This window comes from Diadema setosum, chromosome 4 (assembly GCF_964275005.1).
Source record: "Diadema setosum chromosome 4, eeDiaSeto1, whole genome shotgun sequence".
In the NCBI taxonomy this organism is placed as follows: domain Eukaryota; kingdom Metazoa; phylum Echinodermata; class Echinoidea; order Diadematoida; family Diadematidae; genus Diadema; species Diadema setosum.
This window is the reverse complement of record NC_092688.1, coordinates 618,575-644,150: the sequence shown is the minus strand read 5'-3', so window position 1 is coordinate 644,150 and position 25,576 is coordinate 618,575. Positions and strand designations below refer to the sequence as shown.

The 25,576-nt window shown below is 39.5% G+C and overlaps 1 protein-coding gene across 1 annotated transcript; it reads left to right on the top strand.

Annotated features, from left to right (window-relative positions):
- Nucleotides 1-43: 43 nt before the first annotated feature.
- LOC140227507 (sin3 histone deacetylase corepressor complex component SDS3-like) lies at nt 44-25,533 on the top strand. The gene is made up of 11 exons (XM_072307907.1): nt 44-232; nt 2,502-2,568; nt 3,280-3,427; nt 4,186-4,245; nt 9,408-9,504; nt 10,527-10,622; nt 15,026-15,087; nt 17,438-17,465; nt 18,161-18,211; nt 19,030-19,355; nt 20,896-25,533. The coding sequence occupies exons 1-11, from the start codon at nt 106-108 to the stop codon at nt 20,989-20,991; spliced, it is 1,158 nt and encodes a 385-aa protein (XP_072164008.1). The 5' UTR covers nt 44-105; the 3' UTR covers nt 20,992-25,533.
- The last annotated feature ends 43 nt before the right edge of the window (nt 25,534-25,576 follow it).

Genomic DNA, 25,576 nt, shown 5'->3' with positions numbered 1-25,576 from the left:
TCGTTATATCATATGGACTGGTGCCGTGGTAAGCAGGATTTCATTTTGAGTTCAAACTAACGTTAGCTTGGTTAGACAAACTCACTTGGTTGGCTTCAAACAAGAATGAGTACATTGTTTGGAAACAAATCCCTGCCAAATGGCGTCGATCCCGCGAGAGAATACGAATTCAGCGACAGCGAGGATCACCGCGACAAGGGAATAACAACAGTGCAACATGAGTCCGATGAGGGTAAGTGAAGTAATGTTTAACGTTAGCATGGTTAGATGGCCCAACCAAGCCAATGCCAAGCAAGTAAATTAGAGTTTATCTATAACGTATAATATGTAGATCAACGCTCTGTAAAATTATAGCTGTATGTATGCTGCAGTTCAGGCAGGAAAGCCGCAGCTTTCCTGCCTGACGCCAGTGACGGACAGGAGCTGTCCCTCCTGTCCTGATCACGGCTGATCCTGTGTGGTTGTGAACGTTTGTTGCATGTGACACATGTCATAACTTAGATTCTAGTTTAGTAAGAGTATGGTAAGGCCCTAGATATCTACCACCTATCGGCACACTGCATATCAGGACTGTTTACGTATAGATCTAGAACGAAAAGGTACGCTTGGGATTAATTTTAAGTGCCATTAGAAAACGAAAAGACGAAAATCAAACTCCTAAACAAACTAACAAACCAAACTAAACATGTTTCAATTACCAATGATTTTTCTTGATCTACATCAACGATCTACCAGACAGCGTTGAGCACTCGACAACACGCCTTTTCGCTGATGACTGCCTGCTCTACAGGCGTAATAGGTCAGCCCAAGATTGTACCAATCTTCAGGAAGACTTAGACCGGCTACAGGAATGGGAGAGCAAATAGAAGATGGAATTTCACCCTTCTAAATGCCAGATCCTCCGCGTGACCAACAAGAGGAAGCAAGTTACTGGCCAGTATAACATCCATGGGCATGATCTCGAAGTGGTGAGTTCCGCAAAATACCTCGGCCTCCACATCGACTGCAAGCTTAACTTCAACTCTCACGTTGATACCACAGTGAAGAAGGCTAACTCTGTTACTGGCTTCTTACGTCGCAACTTCAAACACTGTAGCCGTCACATCAAGCAGGCCACTTACTTCACATATGTCAGACCAGTGGTGGAATATGCTGCAACAGCATGGGACCCACACACTCAGCGGAACATCAACAAGATCGAGATGGTCCAGCGAAGGTGTGCCCGCTATGTGACAGGTGACTTCAACCAAACATCCAGTGTGACAACCATGCTTAACAACCTGCAGTGGCATTCCTTAAGGGACAGACGCCTTCACAGCCGCCTGGCTATGTTGTATCGCATCCGCTTCAACCTTGTTGACATCGCTTGGCAGTCCTACCTCAGCGAACGGACATCAGCCACTAGAGGACACGGCTCTCGACTGCAGACGATCCAATGTAGCAATCAGGCATACGCTTCTTCCTTCTTCCCAAGGACCTGTAAGGACTGGAACAGCCTCCAAGAGGACCCAGCTTCTTCTTCTTCTCTCGACGCCTTCCGGCTTGTCTTGAGTGGGAAGAAGAAATAGTTTTGTCTCCAGAGGACACAAATTTTTACTTACACGTTGTATATATACATGTACGCACTTGCACAAAAGCTATCCTATCTTAGACGTGTGTGAGGGTCCACACACACACACATTTCACAGTGCGATAATCTTCAAAACTTGAAGCTGCACTCTACCTGGAAGAAGAAGAAGAAGAAGATTACACATCCGCTAGGTAACGACGCACGACTGTGAAATTCTCGTGTATTACCTATATGGAGGGAGGGGGTGCCGATCGTGAGGTATCCTTTTTAGCCGTGCGAAGAAAATGCATCACATGAACTAAAATTGCGTTATTTGACAGCGGAAATTCAGAATCAGCAGGACGTTCACGAGATTCGAAACTACAGCATATTTGAGGAAGTAGAAGAATTTGTTTTATACTTCTGGGATAAACGAGCTGCAGATCCTAAAGGTTAAGAGGTGGTACTCTCAATCATACCAACTAGAATCTATGAGTATGACATAAGCATACTTATTGGTAATAATTTCATATTGCATATTTACCATAAACCCTAGACCTATCTCAGTTTCAGCGTCACAAGACAACTGTTCGGTTTACCATCCATTCCATGTTACACTGCGTCTCTGGTTAACCATTGCATGCCATTAGCATGTGATCTTGACCAACACTAACATTATTTTCCATTCTTCTTCTTTTGGTAAAGCACTTTAAATTACTACAGGCCATGTAAATCGTATTCATGGGGTTCGTATGTATACCTTACTCTTCACATTCAGACATGTCAGAAAGTTGTCAACAATTTTCCGTTTCTACGATGCACCTCTTCTGTGTAACATATTTGATGTCTGGAGAATTGGATGGTTTTTGTTACAAGTTTTTAAAAATATGTCTAGATCTATATTAACCTCAAACATGACTAGATGTCTAATTACTTTTATGCTTGCTTACAGATACTGAGGATGCCAGTGAGACGGATGCAGCCAAACTGGAAGAGGAGTACACTGAAATGAAAGAGATGTATGCCACTTGATTCTCTCATGTACCTGTGTAAAAACTCTCCATTCGAGTTCACATTAAAAATGTGTATGGTGAATCAATCAGATGGCAATTGTAGAAATTGAGCTGAGATGAGTTTGCAATGCATGAATTTATCATGGTGGTGAATGAGGACACTCTCAAGCTATCTTTCTAAATAACGAACCACGTTAACATTGCATCTAATGAGCACAGAAGAATTCTTTGTTGTTTAAAACTTAGGCATGTCAATGACTTCCACACTGGAGTGCTATCGCAGAGACTTTGATGTCACATACAAAATATAGCAGGTACAGTAACTGTGTACTAGTACATTCTAACAAAGTTTATGGATTTGAAACTGAAAAGCAAAGTTATGCAAATAAGATGCCCTTACATAAATGTTGTGACTGCTATTCACCCTCATTTTCTAGAAACTGAGGAGTAATTGCATGAATTCATTCATGGCATGATGTTGATATTCGTAATTAGTAAATTGATTGACTATGATAGAGTTTGTGAATGTAACACTGATGAATGGGTTTATACCAAGTATGAATTAAATGTAAATTGCATTGGATATACTTCAAGCTACATACATGTATGTCAGAGATCAGACAGCTTTACTTCAGAAAAAAATTATGAATGTGTATTGCATAGCTCATATTTCAGGCTGGAATGAATGTACGTTGTACTCTGCATTTGTGTGTCCAGGATCTACAAAGAAAAACTGGCAACGTTGAAGAAACAGCTCCAGCAAGTCATGGACGGTAGCCACCCTGAGCTGAACAAAAAGCTGAAAAAAATGGAACAGCAATACAAAGAACGCCTCAGGATGGCCGAAGTTTCCAAGCAGTTAGAGGTGACAACACCATTTCCGTTATGCTGGTCAAATCCATTACATTCTCCTTTTCCAGGCAGACCAAGAGAATGTTCTTTTGATTCTTACTTCAAGATGATATATTGAAGACACATTTCAATGTTATTGCATGATATGGTATGCCTGGTAAAAATCAGTTGATTTTCTGCATTTCATACCTCTGAAACAGTGGAATAGGACATCTGACATTATATGGATGTACATGTACTTGAGACTTGTTTCAGGACCCATGCATGCACACATTTTGTGTTTGTTTTTCATTTCATGTTAACAGAACTTAATTCATATCTGACATTTTGCTTTTGTACCACAGACCAAGAGACTGCCTTTCACTTCATGCTTTAGATTTGCAGATATGTAATGTTTGTTACCCATAACATCTACAATGTATCACTTGATGCTTACACTTCAGATCATCCTTGACTTTGATCACATGTTTCTTCTTCCACTTTTTGAGCACTATGTTTCACTTAAAAAAGAAAGAAAAAATACTAGTACTAAGTGGTATATAAAGAAAAAGATATAGCATGATGCCAACTAATATCATGAGGCAGGAAATGAGGCACAGTTTTGTAGGAAACAGGGCTGATTAAATGCATGGGGATCTTTGTTTGAAACCGTTGGACAAAAAATCTATCAATGTTTTGCCTTTGATTTCCCACTGACTGTGTCTTTACACTTCATGCAAGTTACTTGCTATATCTCTTAATGTCATTACCTTATGTATTTTTTTTTTTCAGATGGAACTTGTTGAAAGAGAATATGTCAAAGACCAAAAGAATGCAGGAAAAGACTATGAGGTCAGTAAACTTACACACTGTATACTTGTTTGTCTTTATCTTTGAGAACCTCTTGAATTCCAGGTTAGAGTGTTGAAAGTAAATAAAGATACATGCTAGATACATTATTAGCTCACCTGAGCCAAAGGCTCAAGTGAGCTATTGCGATCGTCCTTCGTCCGGCGTCCGTCGTCCGTCGTGCGTCGTGCGTAAACTTTTTACATTTTCATCTTCTTCTTGAAAACCCCATCACCGATTTTCATCAAACTTGGCAGGTAGCATCCCTAGGGGGTTAGGAACTCAATTTGTTAAAGACCTAATAAAATGGTTTAGACATTTTTTTCTCAAAGATGTAACATTATTACATGTTAAATTCTAAGTAATTCTATGGTTGTGCGGGGTTTTTTACTGTTCTGAATTTTGCTCTATATTTGTTAACATAATGGATGCAATTTCCTCGGTTTTGGAAAACTTGCTATACTTTCGCCGCATGCGGCGCACTATCACTTCTAAATTGTGATGACGTCTAAGAACGGAGTCGTTGATATTGATTGTCCGACCAGCCTAGCCATAGCCGAGCTGGCAAGGCTATGCTAGCGCAGCGCAGCTGCAGCGTAGCGACAGCCGCGCCGGCCGGCGGCTAGCGCTGGCGGGGGAGCGAGCTAGCGAGCGCATGTGCTGCGCTGCACTTTTGTCATTGGCTAAGCCTTTAGACAAAAGAATGTTTAATGAATTGTATCGGATTTAATACTGCCAATAATACAGATTACAACTGTGGTACGCTTGGATATCCATTATTTTCGGCAAACTCGTGAAATGGGCCCCATCACTGCGTGTCTGTACCGGTACTCTGTACTATAAATACTTCGGCGACTCGCCTGTTTGAATACTCGTGAATTCAGCCCCACCGTGTGGCGTTCATCGGTAGGTAAGCACGGCGGTGGGGCTGCCTTCCACAGTTTGAATACTCGTGAATGCGGCGAAAATGACTTCCTAATATGTCCCTCGACTAATTTAACGGCCAATTTAACCATAAAAACAACCCTACCTATAAACCCTAAACCCTAGGAGGACCTACCCTTGCTTGCTATAAACGCACGGGTACGGTGCACGCGCACTGCGGTGGGGCCTATTTCACGATAGCCCCATCACCACTGCGTGTCTGTACTAATACTACGGCAACTCGCCTGCTTTATAGGCCTATGTTAGACCTACTCTTGAATTCAGCCCCACCAAGGCGTTCATCGGTAGATAAGCACGGCGTTGGGGCTTTCTTCCACAGTATGATTTGTAGAACAAAAACTACTCGACCAAAATTGACGATCATTCTTGGTATCGTTTTTCTTAGAATATGGCGCATCTAAATTACTGATAACAAATATTGCAGAAACTGACCATGGGAAACTGGTTAGATATCTAGGCCTTTTTTTTTTTCTTTTTCTTTTTTGAGCCACGACCCACCCTGTAACTAACATATCCCCCTAGAGTGTAGCCTCTGTACTACTACCAAAGATTCTGCTATTACTACTTACTAGTCTACTAGACCTAGTGATAATAGTACTGCTACTAATAGTAGTACTAGTAGTAGACTACTACTACTAGTAGACTGCTACTAGATCTACTACTAGACTACTACTAGTAGTTTAACTTGTTACTGTTAGCGACGGGCCAGGCCACGGCCGGGACGCTCCCGCTTGCTGCGGCCGGAGTAGCCGCTCACTTAGTGAGCGAGCTGGGTCTGTTCTTCCTACTACAGTTGTACTTACTAGACACACAGTTACAACTTACAATGTCAATCATGTAGAATACAGTATATCCTTTCTAACGTTAAACTATATGGGGGCATACTAGACATACCACTCTGTATTTCCCAGGCGATCGTTTCCGTGAGGTCTATTCTTGGACTGGACTGGGTGCCATGTTCATACGCTCAATAATTGCACTGGCAGAGTGGGTGAGATGCAGCCCCACGATAACATTCTGGTTCATAGGCTGCCTCTCCCTCCCCATCTTCCCCTTCAACTTCATATGCCTCCTCTTCTTCTCCGCTATTGTCAGAGCTGCAGTCTTCATCATCATCATCATCATCATCATCAATGTCGAAGTTTACCCATATAGGGGAAGACATCATGCTCGAGGTACCAGGAATTTGTGCAAGCTAAATTAGTGATAATGTACGTGGTACTAAATGCGTACATGTCGACAGTCTGTGGGTCGACTGGGAGCGCACATCCCGCGGGGCCCGGGCCTGGCCAGGCTAGCTAACGTGTACGCGCGTGTACCAAGCTAGTAATCTAAGTGCTTGTGCTGAGCGGCGTCTGCTAGCTGAGCATGACTCCGTGCTTATACGTCATCAATCGGTTCAGGGGTGTTCGTCACGTGACTATCTTTTTCGCAAAAGCTGCAACGAGGTCCTCCAAAAATGTGATATTTAAGGGAGTTTCTAGAAGCGATAAAAACCGGAACGACACTGACAACATATTTACATTGATAATCATGACATATATTTTACATTTCTTTTGCATATTAAAACATTTTGCAAGCATTTTATTAGGTCTTTAAAATGGGCACCATGCCCCACCCAGGGGGCCCCCAGGGGGCCCAAACCCTCCAAAATTAAGGAATCTATAAAAAATCTTCTTCTCTAGAACCAGAAGTGATAGAGCTAAGTTAATACTATGAGTTAGTACATTGATGACTGTAGTTTCAAGTTTGTTCATGGCAGAATCAGGGGTGCCCCCCCTTGGGACCAAGGGGAGGGGGATGGGGAGGGGTCCTAATGGGGCCTAAATTGTACATGTTCATCTTCTTCTTGAGAACCCCATGACCCATTTTCACCAAACTTGACAGGTAGCATCCCTGGGGGGTTAGGATCTCAATTTGTTAAAATGGGCACCATGCCCCACCCAGAGGGTCCCCAGGGGGGGCCAAACCCCCCCCCCCCCCCCCAAAAAAAAAAAATGAAGGAATATTTAAAAATCTTCTCTAGAATCAGAAGTTATAGAGCTACACATGTACATGTAAGATAATACTATGAGTGAGTACATTAATGACTGTAGTTTCAAGTTTGTTCATTGCAGATCCAGGGATGCCCCTCTTGGGGGGGGGGGGGGGGGGGAGTGGGGGCTTGGGAAGGTCCAAATGGGGGCCTGAATTGTACATTTTCATCTTCTTCCTGAAAACCTCATGATGGATTTTCGTCAAACTTGGCAGGTAGCATCCCTAGGGGGTCAGGATCTCAATTTTATCAAAATGGGCACCGTGCTCCACCCAGAGGGCCCCAGGGGGCCCCAATCCCCCAAATTAAGGAATCTTAAAGAATTTGGACCCTTATTGTACATTTTCATCTTCTACTTGAGAATGCCTGGTCAAATTTTAGTAGAGCTGTGAATAATTTAGATTAGTGACTGCGTGAAAAGTGAACTTGCGATACTCAGGTGAGTGCTAGACCCGCGGGTCTCTTGTATAAAGAAGATATGTACATGTTGGTGTGGCATGAGTGTGTTTTAATGTTCCTATATTACTGTTTATTCATTTTTGTAATATGCTCATATTACGTGAACAAACTGCATTCTTGGCTCTGAGCAAACATTAAACTATGCATGAAAGAAAAATGTTCAAGGATGTCATGATATTGAGTAATTGAGCAAAGTAATTTTGCATACTGCTTACAGCTGTAATGTCACATTGAAAATCAATATCAGATGTAACCGTCCTTTTGCAACTGATTTAGGTTTTCTTTATCCTTGCTACATCAACAACCATAAAAAAAAGATGTGAAAAAAAATCATAATGTATACAGATGTACAGATAAGGATAACTATACACAGCCCAGTCGCTGTACATGGTACGTCGCGACAGGGCTGTACGCGCGACCACCAACCACTAGGAGAGCGACGTAATCGTATCACGATAGCTTTGAATTTTGATACTTAACATCATTTTTGTCACCTCAAACTCATCGAGTATACACTTCAATATTTACTCTACATCTGAGTTATGCTATCAGTATTCAAATGTACGCAATGAAACTTACCGAAATTGATCATCATATCCAGCATGTCCACACGGTACACAATCTTTCACGCCAGGCCTAACTATACACTTGAACACTAGCCCAGTCGCTGTACACGGTACGTCGCGACGTACCGTGTACAGCGACTGGGCTGTGTATAGTTAGGCCTGGCGTGAAGTATTGTGTACCGTGTGGACATGCTGGATATGATGATCAATTTCGGTAAGTTTCATTGCGTACATTTGAATACTGATAGCATCAGATGTAGAGTAAATATTGAAGTGTATACTCGATGAGTTTGAGGTGACAAAAATGATGTTAAGTATCAAAATTCAAAGCTATCGTGATACGATTACGTCGCTCTCCTAGTGGTTGGTGGTCGCGCGCGTACAGCCCTGTCGCGACGTACCATGTACAGCGACTGGGCTGTGTATAGTTAAGATAAGGACTGATCTTAAGTGTCAAACATTCTCTTTGACTGTGAACACAAAGATGTGTGCATGTGTCCCATCAAATGAAGTTGGCAGTAAACATCAGTTGTTTTTCCTCTTTCACTTCTTGAATTCTGTATGTTTTAAGTTGAAAAAAGAAGAAGAGAAAACTGTGATTTAAGCACTCTGTGGGTGCAGACATCCACCAGGCAGCTCATTTCCACCCATACACGCATGCTGAGAATTGCCCTCTTCCCCAATTCTATTGTATTTACCTCATCAGCTTACTGCATGTGATGCCTTGAGCACGCTCTCAGTGCTCGTACATTGTGTGTGCACACCTTGAATACGCGCAGCTTAAACTAGCTCTTTTGTTGGCCCTATTTGTCAATTATAATTTTTCCAAATAAAATTGAAAAGTATCCTGGCTCCAGATGCTTGTGGATCCAGATCACTACCAAATAGGCATTATGGGTATCTGTTCCTAATGTCTTTTTCAACTTTTCCTGTAAGTTAAATCCAAATCCATTCTCATATCTTTTAGTTATTTTGCAAACAGACAGACAGACAAGCAAACCAACACTGACAAAAACTTAACCTCCTTGGGGGATGTCATGATATAGCATGATACCAACTAACATCATAAGACAAGATAGACTGTTTACTTGTAGGCAATGATTCCATGGCACCGGGAAAAAAAAAGGAACACTTTTGTTTTCTCCTTCTGTCTTCTGCAGACCAAGAAGATGGACCTGATGGAGTCATTGTTGATAGAACTAGATGACAGAAAGAGAATGATTGAGATAGAACACCAATCAATGGAACTCACAGGAGGTAAGCTGTACTTCTCTCTCTCTCTCTCTCTCTCTCTACATAGACCTTTGGAGTAGTGAGCAGAGTATTAAACATTACTCCAAGCTCTACTGAAGATTCTGCTGAAGATAACTACATGCTAGTACTGATTACAAGGAGGGCGCAGTAATTGGGTGGGTGGGAGGGCGGCCAAAAAAAAAAAATCCTCCTTTTTAGAGTTATATTTCATTGCCTTGTGCCCTACGTACACACACACACAAACAAACACTTACGCATGTACAACATTATCGTTGTATGGCAGGTTACTCGACTCGGCATTTAAAGTGAAAAATTATGATTTTTGCTGATATTCATGTTGTAAATTATTTTCTTCTCTGTTAGTGTTATAAATTTCTGTTGCCCCACAAAGACTCCACACCAAAAGATGATGCATTGCACATGAAGGTGGTGGGTTAGTGTGGGTAATGGTCATTTGTTAGTTGTTATGAATTTACAGGAACAATTTTTTAGTAAGTGGTAAGACAATAATATGTCAAATAGTTTGACTTTGGAGCATATGATTTGATTTACATCACTTTGTTTCTTCAACAAAGGCTACTTTCTGTCCAGGACAAATAGAGGTATATTCCATAATTTGACTGTAGCCTGACAGTCAGTAGCGTAACAAAGCGAGTGTGCTCCTCATGGGTGCATTGGTGTATTTTCATATGCTTCACACATTTAATGGCATCATGTTACTTACTCCACTGTTTTATTCTCCTGTTCTGTAAAGTATTTTATACTATGCCATCTTGTATACTACACTCTCAGTATGAATTGACGTGAGAAGAAATGGAGTCTATGTTTTTGTACTCAAGTTTTTCTGAAGTATAGACCGTAGGAAGATCAACCGAGGAAAGTCTTAATACTTGCTTGCCAGATGCTGATAGTAGCAACTGTTGGTAGTAATGTGACTGATATAAAGTTCACAAGCTTGTATGAAGTCTGAAAATTGTGAGTTGCTACTGAGCTATGTTGCCATGAATCTATGTCTTGTGTGTTAGACTCCATGGAGATCAAGCCAGCTATCACGAGGAAGCTGAGAAGGAGACCCAATGATCCCATTCCATTGCCTGAAAAGAGACGGAAACCATCACCTGATATCCTTTGCTGAGCTATCATTTCACACTGAATCAAGTTCGCTGCTGTCGTCTATTTGTCTAGCTGAATACATGTACAGTATGTCCTCTATTGACATCTTTCCACTTGATTTGTGGATTCTACAAAGAGGGCTATTTATACCCCCGCCAAACGAAGTTTGAAGGGGGTATATAGGAATCAGCGGACAGTCGGGCGGTCGGTCGGTCGGTCGGGCGGTCGGGCGGTCGGTCCGTTGCAAATCTTGCGTCGCGAACTACTTCCTCAGTTTTCAACCGATTCCCATAAAACTTGGCACAGATGTGTGCCTTGGGTTGTAGATGTGCAAGACGTATTTTTTGACAGTACCCAAAAGTACGTTGCCATGGTAACGGCATATTATGGGCAAAAATGGGTACAAATCTTGCGTCGCGAAGTCCTCCCACAGTTTTTGATCAATTTATATGAAATTAGGTACAGATGTTCATCTGAATATGTTAATGTGCAAGACACATATTTCCGCAGTGGCAAAAAGTGCGTTGCCATGGTAACGGCATGTTATTGGTAAAATATAGGGCAAAATGCTTCATGGCAAAACTGCTTCATCAGTGTTCTTCCAATTCTCATGGAATTCATATTGAATGTTTGTCTTAGGATATAGGTCAGCATGACACATTTCTTGACAGTTACAAAAAGTATGTTGCCATGGTAACACGCTCACATATTATGAGCCAAAATGATGGAAAATTTTGAGTTGCAAATTACTTCCTCAGTTTTTGCCCAATTTCCATGAAACTTGGTACAGATGTGTGCCTTTGGTTGTAGATGTGCAAGACGCATTTTTCGACAGTACCCGAAAGTACGTTGCCATGGTAACGGCATATTAATGGCAGAAGATCAAGGAAAGATCTTGCGGATTTAACTACTTCCTCAGTTTTTTGACCAAAGCTTATGAAATGTTGTTTTGACCAAAGCTTATGAAATGTTGTTTGGCGGGGGTATAACCAGTCGCTGTAGCGACATTTCTAGTTTTTTCTGGGCAGTATGAGGTTTAGGGTCATTTCAGCTTAACCCTATTCTAACTGGGCTATTTGAGACCAAGTTTTTACTGAGGGGGGGTCAATTTGACCCCCCCTTCAGATCTCGGCTGCCGATCGTGCAATCGCCGCAAAATTTTGCCTGAAGATAGAGCTGGATGTAAGCTACAAGATAACATGGTCATACAATAGAAGAATATTGCCTTTCTATTTTTGATAAATGAATTATGCAAATTTGTGCATGAAATCATATTTTCACCTATAACTTCATTAAAAAGACTGGAGGATTGCTAAATTTTTGTGTCAGAATTCCTCAAGACACATCAAGCAATTTTCTTGAAAAAAATTAGCACAATCGAAATCAATTTCTTTTGTTTTTTATTGTTTTGTTAATTTCTTATGTATTTTATTGTTTTTTCGACCTTTTGTTTTCTCTTGTTTTTTTGCCAAAATTTGTTGCAGGCACTTTTTCAGGCTTATCTACACTAGAATTGATTAATTTCAATGGTTAAAAGTTGAAATAATCTAATTTATATCAATTTAACCAAAAAACACAATTTGCATTGGATTTACACACGATACCATGAATTTGAGCTGTTTTTTGGTTGACATGCATATGCAAAACATTACGTAACTTCGAAACGGTGTACCCGGACGTCGCAAATTTGGTCTCAAAATATGCGGGAGACTTCAATGAAAAAAGTCGTGAAACGATGCGGCAAAATCTTTGCGCGTTGCGAAATCGTGGCAAGAAACGTTGAGGGGGGTCAATTTGACACCCCCCCCCCCCCCCCCCCCCGTTAGAATAGGGTTAAAATGTTGTGAAATTGTACATATGAAGATTGAAGTAAAGCCCACCGCACACTATACAACTTTTGGTTGCACGACTAAGCAATGTTGGATCTGAAATAAACAAGCATGTTTATGCTGAGGCTATTGTGATTTATTTCGGATCCAAAGTCTGTCAGTTGTGCGACCGAAAGTCGTATAGTGTGCAGCGGGCTTAAGGATATTTAAGCAGCTTTATGGTAAGCATGGCTATTCATTCTTCAATTTCTATTTTTCATTATATGAATTAGAAAAGAGTGAAGTAGTACTATCAGTAACAGACAACATCATAACTTCGATACTAGTTTATCACTGGTTTTGTAGAGACTGTATGTCGCTCAGGTTACACCAATGAATCACAGACTTGGGAACACTAGTGGAGCAGAACACATTTCGTCAGGATTGCAGGCTCTGATTTATAAGAACAATTTTGTAATAAATGAAAGAGAAACCAAAAATGCAGATTTTTCATTTATTTTAACTGTCCCTCACTCCCTTTTTTTTTAGGCTGTTTCATGTGATTTTTCCAGAGAATTCAGAATTAGCAAGACCTTCAAAGATTTCTTTTGTCACCCTTACTAAGGGCCTTAGGTAGTAATACATGGAGCTATTGAGGGTGAGCTGATTTTGCTATAAAATACGTTTCTCATGAACACCTGCCCCAAGTATATTCAGGACTAGTCTTTAGTGGGTTAATGCATGTATATAGCAGGCAAAGATATTATGTGTAGATGGTACATTGATTGGAAACAGTACACTAATCTCTGTGGTGATGATGGTGATCTTACATAGGGTGCGTTTATCAACTCCTATTCTCGGCAGAAACAGGTTATCCAAACAGCTTTCAAGGAATTTTTATGAGTTGATAAACGCAAAGCTGTTTTGAAAGACCTTTAGGAAAGCCTTTACAAAAGGGTGCGTTTATCAACTCTCCTTTCTCGGCAGAAACAGGTTATCCAAACAGCTTTCAAGGAATTTTTACGAGTTGATAAACGCAAAGCTGTTTTGAAAGCCCTTTAGGAAAGCCTTTTCGAAAGCCCCAAATTTGTGGCTATCCAAACAGGTTTCCTAAACAGGTTTTCAGAAACCTGTTTGTAAAAGCCTTTTGGAAGTTGATAAACGCAAAGCTGTTTTGAAACGGCTTTGTAGTCTTGTACTTCAGTACTTGTACTTCTCCTCGGGTCGAATGGCGCAATGCAGCTGTGCAGTGACAGGCCAGTTAAAAAATCGTGTTCGCGAAGAGAGTTGATAAAAGCAACTATTTTGAAAGCCGTTTCTAAAGGGCTTTGGAAAGGGCTATCGAAAGCCGTTTAAACAGGGGAAAGTTGATAAACGCAGCCAAAGTCTCATGCCGCCACTCAAAAATATTTGAAGTATGTGCTAAACTGGAGCTGCCTCACAGATAGGAAGACAATTGATTCATGTGACATTGCATCATGACTCGTCACTCTCAAAGGAAGATATGTCTTTATGATGGTAATTGCTTTTCGCCGTCCCTTCTTAGAAAACAAGCGGCACATTAATAGTACAGGCAGTCAGGGCTTTGGAAAGGGCTCTCGAAAGGGCTTTCGAAAGGGCTATCGAAAGGGCTATCGAAAGCCGTTTAAACAGGGGAAAGTTGATAAACGCAGCCATAGACTAGTACATTGTATATCTGGCCAGGTGTAGAGACTATGGGTGCGTTCGAGCGCTCTATAGCGAACCAAAGCGAACTGAACCAAAATGTACCGTACTGAACTGTGTCAGATTTGAAGCGTTCGAGAGCTCTGTTGAGAAAGCGTACCTCACAAGTTATTTTTAGAAAAGGTCACACATTTTTGTAGCAAGAATGTCATTCACCTGGCGCTTGAACTACTTACAGCTTTCCCGAACAAAGAGAATGATGTCTTTACATTGTGACGTATGTGCATGATACGTGCATTCTCACATGCGAACTTTTGGTACGCTTTTGGTACGCTTTTGGAGCACATCGGGAAGTGGTCCACTTTTGGCTCGGTACAGTACACTTTAGGAGCGTTCAAGCGCTCCTCTGGTGCGGGTACAGTACGGTTTGCTTTAGGAGATTGCTCGAACGCACCCTTATACCTCTGATACCTGATACAATGGTATGAATGTTACATTGTCTAATGGAAGCCTAATGTTTAATGTTGCCTCGTTCTCATGGGTCTGTGTTGGCCCCAATCAAGCAAAATCTTGCTAAGAGGAGAATAGACCCACTGTGATTTATAGACAGGCATCTCTGTTGTATCAAAACTACAACTGTACTACTAGTAGCAGTCTAGCTTATGGCTAGTAGCACCACACTTCTGTTGTTCATTCTCCTTATCAGTGCAGTGTTAATGATGATGATAATAGTAGTAGATAACATTTATATAGCACTTGATACAAGCATTTTTATTAGTGGATATGCACAAACTAAAAAGTTGAAATTGCTTTCCATGTGAGATCCATTCAATGACTTCACTGTTCAAGATATAAGAATGCATGAAGAGACAGAAAAAAAAAATGATTTATATTTGCTTTTTCATAACTTTTGAATATTTGACTTGACCAAGATGCACCTCAGTTTTGCTATTTGCTGAATGATGAGGACATTACAGCTGACATTAAAGCCCTCACCAAGGTAATTCATCTCTTAGCTTTCAGTGCCTGCCTGCTTATTGAAGACTTCTCTACACTGTACACAGTAGTGACTGATAAAGCATCAAATACTCTCTTTGCTGAAGTCCTTATCAAGTCCTTTAGTAAAAATGGACTTCCCTCTAATTCTTCCTTACAGTGTGTTATGTTCTGTTCATGTTTTTGTAGAATGTGCAAAATAATTTTGAGTGTGCTTTTCCCAAGAGCTAAACAAAAGGACTTGTGTATTTTATCATTATTATTTTTTATTGATTGATTGATTGATTTGTGTGTGTGTGTGTGTCAGGGCCCTGTCATCTCACTGTATTTTAGTTAAGGACTTTGTCACACACTGTACTTCATTTCAACACTACCAGGCATCATATGGGATATACAGTGCACTCCCGTTATAACAAACACGGTTATAACAAAATTTCGTTATAACGAAGTAAAACTTCTGGTCCCAAAATTATTGCCACATAAGTCTATGGTCAAAAATTTGCTTATAACAAACATGATTATAGCGAAATTTTCGATATAACGAAGTTTTTTCCGAGCACCACCAACAAAGAAAAACAAAAGAAATGTGCTCCGTTATAATGAAATGCGGATCGCTTTCGTAAATGCGGAGTGGAACAAGCATTTCCAGCATCTATGGGCAAACGATTCAATTACATCTGTACTGTGTGTTCGCTCCGTAACTTGCATTATTGTAATACAATAATATGAAATTGAATAAGGTTTGTTTAATTGTTCTGAAGGCTCTTATTACAAAAAACAAAACAAAACGAAACAACAAAAAAAAAAGGTTCTGATACACCTCAATGTCCGTCAGTTCGGAAATGTAATAGAGTTTGTTATTACGAACATGTTGGCGTTATACCAAAGGTTCGTTGTTCATAAGGTTCGTTAATCCGACAATGAAATAGGGTTCTTATTATGACGATTCGTTAATCCGAGTGACATAGGAATTCCAAACGTTCGTTAATCAGAACATTAAAAAAAAGTTTCGTTAATCCAAAAGTGAAAAAGGTGACTCCACTAACAAAACTTAGGAATTGCAAACCTTATAATCGTCTTTAAAAGATAACCAAAACTTCAAAATAACTAACCTTTCCCATTTTTGTGATTAACAAACCTTCGGAATAACGAACCTTTTATTTTCATGTTTGGATTGAAAAACCTTCGGAACAACGAACCTTCGGAAAAGTGAACTTTTCATATTTTATGATTTACAAACCTTCAAATGAAGAACATCATTTCATTTTCCAATCAACGAACCTTCGGAAAACGAACAATATACTAATATCTAAATTATGAACTTTCGGAAGAACGAATCTTCGGAAGAGCGAAGCTTCAAATGAACAAACCTTCGGAATCCCGGGAATGGCGAAACTTCGGAATACGGGCCTTCAAAGTAACAAACTTTTGTAAAAAAAACAAACGGTTGGCATAGCGAATTGTCATTTTCTATACGGGTGTGACAATACCAAAAAAAAAAAACAATTTTATATGTTCTCTTTTAAGTGTAACATTCAGTAAAATTAAAAATAGTATCCCACCTCACATAGCTTTCCAGTGTATGATGAGTATTCAACAAACAGAATGCGTGGTTTGCTTATTTTCGTTATATTGTATTTGTTCGGTTATAACGAAAGAAAACTGCTGGTCCCGAGCATTTCGTTATAACAGGAGTGCACTATATGATGACTGATATATAGTATGCTGCAATTAGTAGAGGTGACATTTCTTTTTCTTCTTCTTCTGGTTAAGTCTTCAGTTAGCTGAAGATTCTTGCAGACTGTATGTGTTTACTGTAATTCACATTAATTCAGTAGTTATTTACATTATGATACAGTTTATTTGCAGATATTTACAAGCACATAGATAGTAAATATAAAGAACATAGACTAGCATTTAAAGGCTCTGACAACCCCCACCCTAAGAGGCCCAGTTGCACAGCATCTTACATGTGTAGCTTGGCCTCAAGACCCGTGATGATATATTGTCAATGGTCAGATCAGTTTGCCTTTTGAAATGTAACAGAAGGTATAGTGAGGCATACTTTGATGCTGGAACCCTGTGCAATGTTGTATAAGAATAAATAGTTGGTTTCATTTCCTAATGTATTGGTAACCATTACTGAAGACCAGAGGAAGCAAAGAACAAGTCTTTCTAGATCACAATTTCGATTTCAGTTTTGTATGTAAATAAGATTTGGTGGAAAAATGAGCAAATCCGGATAGCTAACCCGGTCCTCTACCGACTGAGCTATAGCTTCGCTCGTATCTTAGCACCCGTTACCTAATGATATATATTTTTTGTAAACTTTTCACTTCTGATTTATTTCACAGAGTAAAAGTGGAACAACCAAGAAATCAGGTAATTTTGTATCTAAGATTGAATTTCACTCTGTTCACACACTTTGTCCATTTCCTCATATAATGGCATGTCTTTGTTCATATCTTTACAAACAAGGCAAAAGATAGCATTCAATGCAACACACCTCTGTGTCTACACAGAAGATATTCAGGTGCTTAATGATGTAGCTGAAGTAGTAGGTCTAGTTACAGTGTATGTACTACAACTACATTCAAACCTGTCTATAGCGGCCACCCAAGGAAGAAAAAATAGCTGTTACAATGTATAGACAGGTGGCCACTATAGACAGTTTCTTTAACATGCCTTTTTTTCTCAGAGGGAATATTGTTTCTAGTGGCCGTGTACGACAGTCGGCCACTAAGACAGGTTTGACTGTATGTCCTATTGCACTGAATATTGAATGAAGTCAATGGTCAGACATGCTGGTATATTGTGAAAACATGTTTTGTATGTGATTAGTTTATAGAACACCATGTGTAGAATGTGGTTGACTGATATCACTCTCCCACTCTTTGATTTTTTTTTTCTTTCAGTATCTTAATCCAAGTGACAGTATTATTTTTTTTTTTCAAAAAGGATGAAAGAAAAATAAAAATCCAACAAATACAAGTGTATCAGTGGCATAGATGAAAACATAGATGAAGGGAATCATTGAAAATCATGAAAACTCAACTCTGCCATTGTTCTTGATGCAGGAAACATTCGTAAGTCAGCAGAGAAGACACAAACATGGAAGCCCAAAGCCTGTAAGTGACTGATTTTTTTCTGTAGTACTGTACTGCATACTTGATCGTATTTGGCTCTGTGACCAGCTACTATGGCCTGCCACCATTCCTGCTGATTATAGCAAAAATAGAAACTATGTTGAAACATTATCCAGTGTCAAGGGTATAAGTACGTGCAGACAAACATAGGTGTCCTAAAACATTTGCTGAGTGGACATCACTGCCTCACTCTCAAGCTAAGATGCCGGCTAAAAGAAAAACATTCAACAACAGTGATCAAGTGATAGATTTTAAATTGCTCGAGATCATTTCATGGTATCATGGGAAACACAATCAGACTAGGTATGATAAAGGGTCAGCACAGTGCAAATTACATTATGGATGAATGATCCCAAATGTAAGCAGTTAATGTAGTCAGAACTCTTTTAGGTTTTTCAAGATCTACCATATGTACAAAACTCTAATCTTTAAATGAAAAAAAAAAAAAAAAAATATATATATATATACATGTACAGACCAATGAATGGACATGCAACTGACTGCTTGAAGCTAGTATTAAATGAGTTGAGTGTGTTGACAAAATGCTGTCCCAGATGCAATCAGAATTTTATCCTGCAAATATCTTTTTGTATCACAAATCAATACAGGCAGATTCCAGTCAATTTGTTTGTCACAACAATACTGAATACCTTTTGCTTGTACATTTAGTTGTTATGTAAGGCAAAAGACAACCGGACAGCTAGAAAAAAAAAAAAAAAATAACCCCAACAGAGTAACACAAATAAGATATGTCATGGTAATTCTTTTTTATGTATTTGTTTGCTTGTCATATTTTTTAGCATGGAAACCCAAGACAGGCATGAAATCCCATTCCAACCATGGCTCACACAGCCACAGCAACAACTCTGCAACTTCAGGCAACACAACCAGCACCACAAACACTTCAGGCATTACAACGTCCACTACTGGCAGCACCAATACCACCACAACCTCCAGCAGTAACAGTGGAGCCGGAAGTGGCAGCAACCATAAATACAACGTGCGCATTGAGGATGGAAAGCTGTTCTATGAGAAGCGGTGGTTCCATCGAGGCCAGAATGTGTATGTGGAGTCCAAGGACATGGGAAAAGTTAGCGCAATCATCACGTCCATCGGTCAGATTGAGGTGAGAATGACTAGATAGGCAGCCTAGGTATGTGCTGGCTTAAATACTGTACATCATATGAAGACCAATCCTTCTGAAGTTACTAAGCACCAATTTTTGTCTTTTTCACACTTGTTGTCATTCTCCACCAAACCAGGTTTGATAGAGGTATTGAAATGGGGTTAGCAGTCAGAGTATGAACATAGGGTAGGAAATCCATACACATCGACATCCTTGGATGAAACAAGTTACTGCCAGGTTTGTCGTAGAGTTATTTGCATGTTTGAAATTCAGTCCTGGATGTTGTACATCATTCACATGTCTTCCATTGTGTGACTTCTGTAATTGTAAGTGTTACGACCAAAATCACTCTGAGAATGATCGCACAAAAGAAACAATCAACTAATGTTCAGGCGGTTTATTAACAGTGATATTGTGGGTACAGACTCGTAATCGGTTTTCACATCAGTACAATAATGATCAATAAAAACAATTATAAATCGGTAATGAAATCACTTACAGCCAAATTTGAAAGCAAGTAATCCTTTGACAGTGTCCAGATACGATGTTCGATGCACAGATGAGTGATCCTTGACGCACCGATGAATGATTCCTCCAACGTAACTCCAGAGGCACTGGTTGCAATAATCCACGGTATAAATCCGGGGTAAAGTCCACGAAATATGTCCACGGCGAAACGTGCAGAATCCAAATGTTATGACGACCACGTCCAGTTGATGCGTTGAATGATGATTCACTTTATAATGTCCAGCAAGGAATCCAGCCCGTCACAGCTTTGCCATAATAATGTCCGTTGACACTAACATATGGAGTCTATCTCCAACGTAGGCAAATTAATTCTCTGCAGGCAAAATGTCTCCCAGGCCTTATCTCCACAAACACAGGTTGTATCGTAGGTCAGCAGGTAACACAGGACTGACTATAACAAGTCGCTTCAGAGCCAGAAGTGACGTAACTCTCAGAGCAGAGGTGTTGGGTACTCTGCCTACCTCAGAATTTCTCCTGCTTATATACTATCCATTCACCCCTTTCTAGTACATTCTGTAATTTTCTCCAACCTGGGGCCACATACCTGAACATACTAGCAAGCCCAAGTTCCAGGAATCCTGGATGACTCACTGCCTAACTATGTGCATAACATCATTGCCAAAATTAACTACCAATCACATTGGGCTACAGGGACAGTGCCTCACTCGGCCAAACATGCAAGCACTTCCCAGAATTTTCTGGAATGGGTGAAATCATTCTAGATTGAGTGAGCTGTAATGTATTTCCTGTCACATGCATACATTGTACATGTACTGTAGCTACATTGTATACCACATAGAAAATTCTCCACTGATCTGGTCAGCCTGTATGTACTATATCTATATCATATAGAATGTTCTCCATTAATCTGGTCACCCTGTGTACATACAATGTACACATTAAAACAACCATGCATACAGCCTTGATACCTTAAACATGTACATAACTACTTGTGTGTACATTTGTGACATAAGTTAAACCCATCATCTTGTTTTGTCTCTTCTATCTGTAGATCTGGGTGAAGAAAACCTTGGACAACCAGAAGATGCGCATCTATGTGACTCAAATGCAGAAAGGGAAATATAAGATCAGGAAACGATCCACATAATCCCCCAGGTCTCCTTTTTGTCCTGGGCCTGTAAAGTCTGTATTATATTGTAGATAGGTAACTCTAAGGGCACTTCCTTTGAGATATTTGTAGCATTAATCATGATTTGCCAGATGTCTTCACTGATTTAGCAATATTGGCCTTCTCAAAGCATTGGCACACGATAATCAAAAGATTGCATAAAAAATACATGTCCACTACGTAAGGAACAGTTCTTAATTTTGACCGGTCCAAAGAGATATCTGAGGTCAGCAGACTGGTGTGGTAATGCTCGTCTGAAAGACAACACTGGATTAAAACAACAACAGTAAAATATGTATAGATGAGGGAAAGACAATGCCATTTTGCCTGGTTATTTTTGTATGTGATTGTGACCAACTTAGAAACTTCTACGACTATCTTACTTGGGTTCAATTTTGTATGAAACTTTGCTGATTCTGTTTTTGTTTTGATTTGATTTTACTGAAGTCAACTGGAACACAGATTAAATTGAGTGAACTCAAATTCAAGAGTTTCAAATGCCTGCTTAGGCTAGTTCCAGTTTTAGCTAAAATATGGCATTAAATGCCAAGACAAAGGTTATCTTCCAAGTGGAAGAGAGGTATTCCTTGTAAGATGACTTTGTACAGGGTGCATATCGTCAAAGTCCCTTTATTTCTCCACTTTCTTTCTAAAGGAGATTGTGACATGCATCAAAAGAGCTTTTGTTCAGTTGTTCACTGTTCTAATTGCTATCCAAAAATCTTTCTAGTTTCTAGACTAACCAAGGTTTGCTTGCAGTCAACTTCTATGAAATATTAGTGAGCTTTAGATTTGTGACACTAAAGTAAGCCTATGGCACAGCTATTCGGGCAAAAAAAAAAATGTCCTGCACATGCACCAGTCAGCTGCTGTTCCCTTTGTCCAGCTTGGGAGGATGCATGTGATAAACACGAGTGACACAGATCTAAAGCTTGCTATTATTACCAAGAGAGGAGTCTTGATATAATGATGAGGTCAGATACTGTGATAATCCTGGTATTGGCGTAAATCAATGGGGCCAATTTTCATATTTGTGTCAGCCTTTGGTGATATTTAAACACAGAAATTCCTCTGTACCATTATACCAAGGAGGTTCAAGAGAATGGAGTCACAACCAGGCCATTTCCTTTGCTAGATGTTCGATGCTGCCACACAAAAATATTTTAGCATGAGCCAAACAGGATCTGCCACGCAGATCGGAAAACAATTGACTTGTGTCTCATTGCATAGTCACCAGCCACTTTCTAAGGAAGATATGTCTTTGTGATGTTAATTATTTTTTTGCTATCCCTTCTTATAAAAGGTAGGTGGTACAGACACAAGGATGTGCGAATAGAAGTTGCGCAAAAAAAAAAATGCTGAAATAAAGATGAAAATTACTTGACTGGGCATACCCGGGCACTAATCTGATATATCATCAATAAAGAATTATACTTAGTGTTCCATATTAGTTTTATTTATGGAAATACTCCTAAGTGGAAAAGTGATAAAACTGGCTTTTCAGGATGGTACATTCTCATGATACAGCTCTGATTTACACTTTTGCACAAATTGCTGGACAGGATTGAATTTTGTTTTACATGCTTTATTAAGTGAAATTTCATTTCATTCAATAAATAAATAAGCAAAATATGGCCAACATTTAATATTCAAAATGAATCTTCAGATTGCTCGGCAAGGCGGTGGCGTCGAACCTCAATCATCAAAGGCACAAATGCACCTGTTAAATTCTTTTGTACATCAATAGAAATCTGACAACTGTTTGAATAATTACAGCCAGTTGGAACTCCAACTCTATACTCAAAGAGGAGAGACATTTTGACCACGAGTTGATCGAGGAATTGTTGCAAAGTTGTGCATGTCAGTAATTACACACTGGAATAAGCTTTCCCCAGATACAGGAGTGATGATGTTGTTACTTGTAAGACTGTGTCAAACCTTCAGCTGCTCAGAGGAAGCAAGAACTTGTTTGCTATTAAAACCTAATGTAATTAAAGGGACAGATAGAAATCTAAAGATTGTGTTGTGAAATCTCGGTCATTATGATTTTTTCACTGGTAGTGGTATGTCATTGTTTTGTGAAATCTCAGATGTTATGATAATTTCTACTCTGCTATGTCATACAGGGTGTATATTGAGAGTACAAATTATCTTAGGGTACAATGTAGAGGTGATTTTGATTCTGTGGGCATTACCTCATTTCAGAATCTGTTGAGTTTGGAGTAAGGTAAATCCACTCATTATAGAGCATTTACATTTATGTAATGAGTAGCAGTTTACATGAACAATTCCAATGTACATGACTTACCCATGGGATGAGCTGTTACAAGCTTGTAGACCAAGCTTGTTATCCTGAATTGTTTGGATTTTTCAGTGTTACAATACAGACAGAGAGGGCTTGTTCATGTAGGGGAGGTGCAACTACTGTACATGTAATTGCACTTTCCTGGAAAGATTTTCTTTTGAATGGAAACTCGTGATATTATAGAAATTCAAAATTCAGTAAATGATGTTGATTATAGACTGTTCTAAATGAAGAGATAAAAAGGTGATCATATGTAAAACCCACCCACAACTTCTTGGTGTTATTGATGACAATTGCAGCAATATTAAAGTACGTACATATTGTAAAAACAATATGAACAATTTGGACATCTGCGATTTACAACTTGTAAGGGAAAGGTATCAGGTGCTAAGTGTTACTGAAGTAATGAGCGATAAGAACAGATAAGAGAATGAAAAGGTGCTGTGGACTGCAGTGTGTTTGGCAGACCTCAATAGGGATGATTTGGCTCAAAAGAAAGAAAGAGCACTTCTTATAGAAGTGTGTACAGTACATGTAGTAACATTATCATCAAAATAGGAAATTCCTATCGTAACATAAGCTAAGAATGGTCAAAACTCAGATTCTTTCCTCCAAATTCTGGATGATTGGGGGTCTGCATTTAGTAGTACACTGTACATGTGCATGTAAAAGTGAACGGGGTTAAGCAAGCTTGCTTACTACCTACAAAGGTATAACTTGACAAGGTGAATTTGGCTGTCCATATTTTCCATTATTGTATGTAGCTGGCCTTTGTTTTCTATATATACCTTTACCAAGTACAAGTGTACTGGTTAGCCCTTGCTACATGTACCTTGTTTTCACTTGGTTTCCCTGTACAATTTGACGTGTTACTGGAATAATTTAGTTCATGCCTGACTGCACAACATGAAGAGGCTGAAAGACCCTAACACTCATTAGTGCAGTAACAACCTGCCTCTAGACTGAAGATGTCGAGTGTAACAAGACCCTATGGCAAGGGTCTTGCTATTATCATCAGAAAATATGCGCTTCAGTCATAGCAATTTAACCCTAAAAGGGCCGGGGGGGGGCGCGGATTGCCCCCCTCGACGTTTCGCGCTATAATTCTGTAACGCGAAAGGCCTCATCGCGAGGCTTCTTGACTTTCTTCGTTCAAGTCTCACGCAACTTCTGAGACCAAATTTGCAACGTCCGCGCATACTTTTGCGAAGCCACGCCCATTTTTGTTACGGAATGTCGCTCCAAAACGGGCACAATTTTGTGATTTTGTGTACATTTCCTATGGAAAACAGTGCTCTGTCATGAAAGGCATAAAAACCTGATTATTTTTACAATTAATCACTTTCATTGATTAATTTTGTGCTAATTATGGTAGAAAAGTGGTCAGTGACAATTTCCAATGAAAAAACAAAGAAAAAACAAAAGTTGAAAAACAAAGAAATACATAAGAAATTCTGAAAACAATAAAATACATAAGAATTGAAATGAGTTTTGGAAGTTTTTGTGATGTACAATTGTTGAATATGCTAAAACAGATTTACAGATCAAAAATTAGACTCTCAATGCTTTTAATTAAGCTAAAATATCACCTTGAGCTTAATTTGCATAATTAATTAATTAAAATTAGAAATTGATTGTTTCAAAAAATCTTATAACACAATCTTGTAGATTATGACGCGGGTCTCACGCATGCAAAATTTCATCGCGATCGCACCACCCCGCCCCCCCCCCCCCCCGGTCTGAGCATAGCCAAAAAAGCCCAGCCCCTTTAGGGTTAAGATAATTTTTGTTATTTAACATGTTAAGAGTGGCAGCAGTGTCTGTCTTGTATTTGGGTTTTTTTTTTTTGGTCTCTTATGCAAAGAACCTACTTGTGGTACATGTGTTATTACATGATAAACAAGTAAATATGGCATATTGTTCTATACACATTAATGAACAACACTCAAGCCTCAGGGTTTACAGTATTTACAGTATGAAGCAATGCATTTTATTGAACATGTAATCCGTTGTCATTTACACATGACACATTGTGAGAAATGAGAAAGGTGTCAGCATTTCTTTTCAAGAATTTTTTTTTAAAGTGTCATTCAACATGTATGTGCAAAGTGATGTGGCCTGTCAATGATAACAGACTGAAACACTCAAGGCTGCAAACTGTGTATGAAGGAATGGTAACTTGACAAGCACATTAAAATGTTGCTGCAGGAACAGAATACTGGATATGTGTCACATACTATTCCCACTGCATTCCACAAC

Bases quoted from the DNA above. Each gene is read 5' to 3' on its own strand.
- LOC140227507 (XM_072307907.1), top strand. From the start codon at position 106: ATGAGTACATTGTTTGGAAACAAATCCCTGCCAAATGGCGTCGATCCC. The intron at 3,428-4,185 runs GTGACAACACCA...TTTTTTTTTCAG, and splicing joins AAGTTTCCAAGCAGTTAGAG to ATGGAACTTGTTGAAAGAGA. The intron at 4,246-9,407 runs GTCAGTAAACTT...TGTCTTCTGCAG, and splicing joins ATGCAGGAAAAGACTATGAG to ACCAAGAAGATGGACCTGAT.